Source organism: Gadus morhua, chromosome 10 (genome assembly GCF_902167405.1).
Source record: "Gadus morhua chromosome 10, gadMor3.0, whole genome shotgun sequence".
NCBI classification, from domain to species: domain Eukaryota; kingdom Metazoa; phylum Chordata; class Actinopteri; order Gadiformes; family Gadidae; genus Gadus; species Gadus morhua.
The window spans coordinates 15,472,379-15,481,339 of NC_044057.1; the positions used below are offsets into that span (position 1 = coordinate 15,472,379).

The following is an 8,961-nucleotide window of genomic DNA, read 5'->3' on the forward strand; positions in this document are numbered from 1 at the left end:
AAACAACCACAAAATATATATATATATCTTTTATATTGAACATGCTGTAATAGGCCAACAGATATATACATAAATTGGCATTATGAATTACGGTAATTATCTAAAGATGATAAAGATAACAAATGTTTGAAAGTACACACATTGGTCATGGCAATGTACAGCATATCCAACACTTTTATATTATGACTCACTGACGCCCTCTGCTGACGATATATAATTTGATTCCTTCTCTGACGTTATCATAATGTTTGTTTATCATGCCTACATTTATATTAATGGCTATAATAGCATTAAAACAAAAAAACATTTTTTTTCACCCAGTTTAACGACGATTACAATTTAAGGAAATGATTAAGGTTAGAAATGTAGCCTATTTTGATTGGGCACCTCCAGACTTTATTGGAGTCACATTCCTTTTCATTATGGGGCTTCTCGGAATATTTAATGCAATTTTATCTTTTTTGTGCATTTAATATCTGCACGTACAAGGCATTAGTCTCCTGCATTATAATGTATAACCAATGTAATACACAAGTTCTACAGTCGCCGCCTGGTGGTTGACCGTATAAATTGCAGTACAAATGGCTGGTCAGTGTTCCGACATTTTCAGCACCAGGGGGATGGCGAGCTCCCACCGCGTAATGTTTTGTCGCGGACAATTGACAGGATTGCTTCCTATCTGTTGTGCACTGAAATTAAATTGACGACCTACATTTGAACCTATTTTTCTAAGACACCACAATTTCTTGATGAAAGAGCGTTAACATTATGCCTATAGGCTTAGTCATGAATCGAAAAATAGAAGAGGCTAATCAGTTTCAGGTTCCACACAGAACTGGGCATATTATATTCCTCATAGTGTCCCTGAAAGGAAATAGCTAGTCGAATACCCTTGCTCATCTGAAAGTAAGTGGACTTGCCTAGAAATCCTGCTCCTTCATCCTCCTACAGCTCCCTATGGATCCGCCTTCACTCAGAGAACAAGTGGCTCCCTTCTCTCTGAGGGGAGCCATTTGGTTATTAACAGAATAATCGTCAATGTGATTCATGCGCACGACCTAATTAGGCTACCTCACTTGATTATAATCAGTTTTTTTCCCTCTCTCTCATTCTTCAACGTGAAAGGTCACAGAGAAAGGGGCCATACGCCCAAAATGGCATCCAGGTGTGGCATTTTAACTGAGCACCCCCCCCCCCCCCCCCCCCCCCCCCCCCTCCCCCACCTGACTGATTCATTCTCATGGTTTTAATTAAAGTGATATTTCAGGAGAGAAGGCTCTGTTTGTTCAGTTAATGAACCCTCTGTATTCTCTCTGGGCAAATGGAAATGCGCGCGGTCCAATTAGCATATCTTAGCTTTTTGCAATATTTATTCCTCAACACGGAAAACAGCTTACGAAGGCAAAATAACTGATGAAACTAAGTTTTGTTGGCCTTAAATTATTGACTCAAGATTATAAAATATGGACTTAGTGAACTTGCAGTTAAATGTATATAGACATAGGACTACCGTGTGTGAGTGTGTGCACGTGTGCGTGTGTGTGTGTTTGTGTGTGTGTGTGTGTGTGTGTGTGTGTGTGTGTGTGTGTGTGTGTGTGTGTGTGTGTGTGTGTGTGTGTGTTTGTGTGTGCGTGTGTGTGTGCTGTGCATGCCAGTGGATTAAATCTACATTTGAAAAAAAAATACTTTATTTTCAGAAAATGGTTCCAGTACATGGCTGTTGATGATTACCTTCCCAACCCGTTAAAACTGCATGTGTCAACGGCATCTTGCATATTACATATGATTATATGATGCCCTTTTATATGCACACCTCCTGAAGCATATTCAATCAAATCAAAAGAAAACATTTCCGTTCGTGTTTTTATAAAAAATATAAATTCATGAAGATGTGCAAAAAGTCTTCCTGTTCACTACACACTTCCACACCTTTTGGATGAATCAATAACCGCTTCAACGTGATTGTCTAAATAATAATAATTACAAGAGGAGGACGAAAAGACTAAGATGTACATAAATGCCAACCATATAAAAATGGCGTCACCATTTGTTTGTCCATCTCTGCAGGAGTTCATTGTCCAGGTCCCCCTTCACAAACTGTCTGAAACGTCTTTCGTTTGCTCGCTTCATGAGTCCACCAACACCGAACCAAAGTCAGAAAAAGCCAGCATCTTTCCTTCTCATGTCTCCTTCTTCATCCTCCTTTCTTGAAGGTTGCAGTAACCAGATGGATCACCCCACCGCACCCCGGTCTGCCTCAGCCCTGGGGCTGTGCGCGCGTTCAACAGCCAAGCCCGTAGTTTAATCGTTGTACAGGTCGTTGTTGATGATGGCGGCCTCGCCCTGCGGGGACATCTGAAGCCGCCTCTTCTTGCCGAAGGTGGAGAAGGCGTTGCGCACGTCCAGCTCGCTGCGGTGCACCACGGGCCTCAGGGTGCAGAACCCGGAGGGCGTGCCGGGGATGTACACGTTGTGCTGGTAGTCGGGAGGCGGGTGAGGGTGGGGGTGCGGGTGCGGGTGGGGGTGGGGGTGCGGGGGGAGGGGGGGCAGGGAGGGCTGCTGCTGCTGGGGTGGCGGGGTGCAGCGGGGGGTCCAGGAGCGGGCGGGGACGGCGGGCACGGCGGCGGACATCTTGTTGTCTGTTTTGGGAGATGAGTGTCGGAGTTAGCGGGGGAGGGGGCAGAAGAAGCAGGGTCACTCATGGCTTCTCTGGGACTTCCAGGGGGACGGCGGCGCTTTAAGGGGGTCTTTGGACCTTCTAACTTTACTTTAGTACAGTGCGGGGCAAGTACAGCATGGGACACCGGCGATGTTAAATCAATATCAAATAGAAAAGGAAATAGAAAATGTGCAGGATATCATCAAAATATATTTTGGTGTGTTTAACAAGATGGGATGACACAAAATAGATTGTGTTCTAACACTGGGAAGCATTACAGTCGGTACACAGGCTTTCCTCTTAATTGAGGATGGGTGGTGGGGTTACACCCAGAGGTTGTTTGCTGGTGGGGAGATCTGGCCTCGCGTACCTTTCCCTCCGCCCCTCATGTGGTTTCCCCAGGTCCAGTACTGCCCAGGGGCCATGGAGCTCACATAGTTCTCAGGGTCGGCATGCATGGCCTTGCGCATCAGCGTGCCGTCCATGTTTATAGAGTTATAGCTGTAGGGGAATACACATCATTAGCCTTGGTTCACATGGTACCCTAACTTTGGCACAATTAAACAATATCATTTTGGTGGTATACCTTTTAATCGAATTGGAGTTTTGATTTTTCGTCAACGTCCAGTCTGTGTTTGGCTGCTTGAGCTGAAAAAAGAAAAGAATAAAACGAGTTTAGTTCCCCGCAGCATACTTGAAACATGACTCAATTAAAGCATTCAATTTTTACTTTTAAGTTTTCTAATCTGCAACCGAGGACCATTAAGGAGGGAAATGTAATAGAGCTGGGTTCTTCATGTTTATCACCAGTGAATCGTTGCTAATTCGCGTTCTAACGGATTCCGAGAAAGCCATTGCTCCCCGTGGATGGCTGCCATATTACAGGTTGAACTGGTTTCAACCTGGAGCCGTTGGAGTGGATACCAGTCACCACACACGGTGCACCAGGGAGGGCTGTGTCACACGGGGGGTGAAATACAGTTCTCGAGTGGAATTAATTCCGGTTTGTGTCTCATATGTATTTCACGCTCTATTAATTTACTTAGAGTTGTTAACACGGAGAATGCGACGTAAGCGTATTATTAGCATCGGTATTCTAAATACGTTCCTCGCCAGCTACGCACAAAAACCAATTAAAACCCCACCGGGATGAAACGAAACACGATTTTAATCTTCAAAGGAAAGCGTGCCAAGGAGGAAATTAAGAAAAGTATCCACGTAATTGTTTTGTGGAATTTATGCATCATTCTTCCATTAATATTTGCTTTATGCTCCTCGAGCAAGCTTTTTAATTAAAAGTCACACGAGGGCTGCCTCAAGTTTGTAGTCCTTACAGCTTTTCCTGGCACAAAGTAGGACAGCTCACTTGGAACTTCTGGAAGTTACACTTCCACGCATTTGGCTTACACGGGCAGGCCATCATCCACGCGCATGCCATGATCTGCGTGCAGGCTAAGATCCACGCGCGTGCCACGATCCACGCGCACATGTAGTAGCCTTGCACTGCATGTGCTATTGGAGACCTGGTTATCGCTGTTAAGAGTCTCAACGAGACTTATGGGAGCATGGAGGATCCTTAGATACACTGCTGGGCCGTCCCAAGGAGGCAATTAACATCAAGAACGTCCCCCCTGGAGGGATCTAGCCGCGGGGGTAACAATTGCCGTGACCTCAAATGTTCTCAGTACGTGGTCACGGGAGTGCGCTTGTGACCTCTCTCTTTCTGCCGGGTGGATGACGGTACCCCAGATTCACTCGCTGTCTCTTTGCATTGGCCTTGACGTGACAGTGACTAATACGCACATGCTAACGGTCTCGCCTCTCTCTCTCTCTCTCTCTCTCTCTCTCTCTCTCTCTCTCTCTCTCTCTCTCTCTCTCTCTCTCTCTCTCTCTCTCTCTCTCTCTCTCTCTCTCTCTCTCTCTCTCTCTCTCTCTCTCTCTCTCTCTCATTATACATATATATCCTGATCTCGGAGGACGCGAGGTTGAGTCTCACTCAAGGCAGACCAGCTCAACATTCGGCCAATCTACAGGCTCGCCACGTTCTAGTCAGGTCTTTTCAACAACCGAGTGCCCTCATCCCCCCCCACCCCCACACAACCCCGCACACACTTACACACACATATACACACACACATACGCACACACACAACCGCTGCCCCTCCTCCTTCCGTTCTTGTCCCCTGTCTGCCCAATCCGACCCTTTGCAATTTTTCATCAATAATGGACCTGCTCTCTCTCTCTCTCTCTCTCTCTCTCTCTCTCTCTCTCTCTCTCTCTCTCTCTCTCTCTCTCTCTCTCTCTCTCTCTCTCTCTCTCTCTCTCTCTCTCTCTCTCTCTCTCTCCCCCTCTCAATAGCCTATCCTTCACCATTTCCCTCTCTCCCCCTCTCTCTCCCTCTCTCTCTACATTGTGTGGAGGACAATGACTCGCTCATGTCTGTGCCCTTGAGGCGTAGTTAGTGAGGTTGACCGTTCCATAGCACATCTTTATTTTGAAACAAGGGGAGGAAGAAGAGATCTGGGGGGCTTGGGGATTCGACGCTAATGCCAGATGAAATCAAAGAAATATGGTTCACCTTGCACATAACCTTGAATTGTACACGAAACTCATCAGTGATAATGGTTTCAGGCGAGAACAGTGTTGTCTTTGATGAACACGATGCGTTCTGCACTGTGGCGTTCCAAGGGTCTCACGAGAACACCAATGGGAGAACTAAATAATATAGGCCTATATTATCAGAACGATTGAACTGTTATTTGTAGTGGTATTTCTTCTGAAGGCAATTATAGATATGATTAAGAATCACTAGAATTGCTGCTGATAGATATGGTTTAAGGAGGTGGAAATGGTGTTAAATCAAATAGAATCGGTGTGAAAAGAAGTAAGCGTTTTCTTATTATTATTAAAATTAGGTCAATCTCGCTTCTATGATTTGACCTTCATATAAAACGGCATCCTGAACTTTGTTGAGACTGGATATTCCGTTATCCTGAGTTAATATTTATTTAATTAATTTAAAGAAGAGGCTGATGCCACCGTACCTCGTTCGGGGTGGTCGATCCGTTGTTCACGGATGAACTTCGGCCCTGCGCGTTCCATGAGTTGTCCGCGTTCTTCGCTTCGTTGTTCCGCGGCGCGCTACTGGGGCTGCACGGCTTCAGGAACATAAAGTCACTTTTAGCCGATTCTGGGGTCAGGCACACTTTATAACAATAGGACTGGGAGAGGCTGCTGTTGCCGTTGACCTCCATGCAGTTCGTGGGCACTTTGGCCGCGGTGGAAATCTGCAGGTTGATGTTTGATTTCTTGAACACCTCCGGCGGGGGGTCCGGCTGGAAGCCCGCGCAGCAGCAGCAAGCCAGCGGGGGGAGACTGTACCCACTGAGGGTCTCCCGGTCCTTGTAACACTTCACCACGGCCAGTATGATTATGGTCACCAGGAAGATCAGGGAGATGGTGCTCAGGGACACGATCAGGTAGAAAGCGAGGTTGGAGGGGGGCTGCGGGCTGAGCGTGAGGTCCCCGAAATCCGACAGCGACTCGGGCACGCTGTCCACCACCGTGAGGAGGATCGACACGGTGGCGGAGAGCGGGGGCTGCCCGTTATCCTTCACTAGTATCACAAGCCTCTGCCTTGTCGTGTCTTTTTCCACCAAACGGCGTATAGTCCGAATCTCCCCCGTGTATAAAGCCACGCTAAAGAGCCCTGGGTCGGTGGCTTGTAACACCTGATAGGATAAGCGGGAGTTCTGTCCAGCGTCTGCGTCTAACGCCGTGATTTTGCCCACCAGATACCCAGCGTCCACTGATCGCGGGACCACCTCCGTGGCCACTGTGCCGTTTTTGGGCAGCGGAGATACGATGACCGGCGCGTTATCGTTCTGATCCAAAACGAAGACGGTGACGGTGACGTTACTACTGAGAGGCGGGAAACCCGCGTCCTGGGCTTGGACCTTGATCTGGAAGTTCCTGAGCTGCTCGTAGTCAAAGGAGCGCAGGGCGTAGATGTTGCCGTTGTCCGAGTTGATGGAGACATAAGTGGACACGGGCATGCCCTGGATGTGACCTTCCAGAATGGAATAAGACAAATAGGCGTTCTGATTGGAATCAGGGTCGAACGCGGTCACGGAGCAAATTGAAGCGCCCGGGGCATTGTTCTCAGTCACATAGACTGTGTAGGAGGGCTGGGCGAAGCGCGGGGGGTTGTCATTAATGTCAGACACTTGGACGAGGATTGTTTTCCTCGTGGACAGAGATGGTGACCCCAGGTCTCGAGCCGTGAGAGTGATGTTGTACTCGGACACCGACTCCCTGTCCAGGAACTCGCTGGTCACGAGAGTGTAATAGTTTTTAAAGGAGGAGTGGAGTTGAAAGGGCACATTGCTGGGGATTTGACAGTCCACGTTTCCGTTCTCCAACGAGTCCCGATCCATGACACTGATCACGGCGATCACCGTGCCCGGTGGCGCGTCCTCCTGAACGGGCGTGGAGACGGAGGTCAGGATGACTTCGGGCGCGTTGTCGTTCACGTCGAGAATGTCGACCAGCACCTTACTGTGAACGGCCACCGCCGACGGACCGCGGTCCTTAGCCTGCACGTAAAGCTCGAACACACTCGATTTCTCAAAGTCCACGATCCCTTTCACGCGGATCTCGCCAGTGTACGGGTCGATGCTGAACAACTCGCGCACCTTTAACGGAGCGTGCCCGCTGAACGCGTAGGTCACCTCTCCGTTGGAGCCCTCGTCCAAATCCGTGGCGTTTAGTTTCAGAAGGAGAGTGCCCCGTGGTGCGTTTTCCACAAGACTCGATCTGTACACGGATCGATCGAATACAGGCACGTTATCATTGGCGTCTAATACGGTGATGGTTATTCTGGCTGTCCCGGAGCGTTCGGGCGAGCCTCCGTCCAAGGCTGTCAGCACCATCTCGTGCGTCTTCTGCTGCTCCCGGTCCAGCGGGACGTCCAGCACGAGCTCTGCAAACTTGCTCCCGTCGTTACGCGTTTGGATGTTCAACACGAAGTGCTGGTTGGCACTGAGCTGGTATGTGCGGAGAGAATTGGTGCCCACGTCCAGGTCCTGCGCGCTCTCTAACGGGAACCGGGAACCGGGCGCAGCGGACTCGGTGATGTCGATGTTAAACTCACTCCACGGAAAACTCGGGGAGTTGTCATTTACATCTAAAATCTCTACTTCCACCCTATAGAGTTCTAGTGGATTTTCAATCACCACTTGTAGATGAAGAAAACAGCTCGGGCTGCGTTCGCAAAGATCCTCGCGGTCTATTTTTTCGTTGACAAATAAAATGCCGTTTTCCAAGTTCACTTCTAAATATTGCTTCTTAGCGCCCGAGACTATACGGAACCGACGCGCCGATAGCTTGGCCACGTCCAATCCCAGGTCCTCCGCGATGTTCCCCACAAAAGCCCCGTGGTCCAACTCCTCCGGAATAGAGTAGCGTATTTGCGCCAGAACCAGGTCCACCACACAGGCACACAGCAGCAAACACACCACCATCCCCGTGACTGGAGCCCAACTGTCTCTTGCGCGCCTGTGATCCATCTCAGAGCCGCGCGTAAAAAGCCTTCACCGATGAATGGAACCAGAAACGCATCTCCTTGACATCACTAGCCGTACAAAAAAGTGGGCTTTGTGTATAAGCCTGCTCTGTGTCCAAATCGAGCCAGATAATGTCTAGAAATGGAGAGATGTAACTTTGCCGACTCGTCGTAGGCAAAATGAAAACAAACAACTTCTCTTGTTATGGAGAACTGAAGAGAGGAGACGGCGATAAATATGTCTCTTCCTTTCTCTCTCTCTCTTTCTCTCGCTCCTTCACCCTCTCTCCCTCTCTCTCTCTCTGTCTCTCTGTCTCTCTCTCTCTCTCTCTCGATCCTTCACCCTCTCTCCCTCTTTCTCTCCCTCTCTCTAGCTCTCTTGTGCTCTATGTCTCTCTTCTCCGTGTCCTCTGTTGTTCGACTCTTGCGGCGCGGTGGTGTGTGAGCGGCGGAAGGCTCGCTGTTTGATTTCTTCCAGAGTGGAAGCTGGCGGGGAGGTGTTTCTTTCGTACGCGCGTGTGGCATGCTCGTGCGTGTGCGCGCAATAGAAGGGGATGGACGTGGCTTATAGCAGCTCCGTATTGGACGAGGCGGACGTCGGAATGGGCCACTATAATTACAGTACACGTTTAACGCTTTCACGTCTGACCGTATCGGATCCAGTCAAAGGCACAGACACCGGGGCAAGATTAAAGAGCAAATCGGTTCCCTGCTTCTCTTTAAAGTCGTCCTTCACCAC

The 8,961-nt window shown here is 48.9% G+C and overlaps 1 protein-coding gene across 1 annotated transcript; it reads right to left on the reverse strand.

Moving 5' to 3' along the window:
* Positions 1-1,676: 1,676 nt before the first annotated feature.
* On the reverse strand, positions 1,677-8,761 carry si:ch73-233f7.1 (protocadherin). The gene is made up of 4 exons (XM_030369181.1): positions 5,704-8,761; positions 3,246-3,307; positions 3,030-3,160; positions 1,677-2,639 (listed from the first exon to the last, which is right to left on the reverse strand). Exons 1-4 carry the CDS (start codon positions 8,224-8,226, stop codon positions 2,302-2,304), a joined length of 3,054 nt encoding a protein of 1,017 aa, XP_030225041.1. The 5' UTR covers positions 8,227-8,761; the 3' UTR covers positions 1,677-2,301.
* Positions 8,762-8,961: the final 200 nt, after the last annotated feature.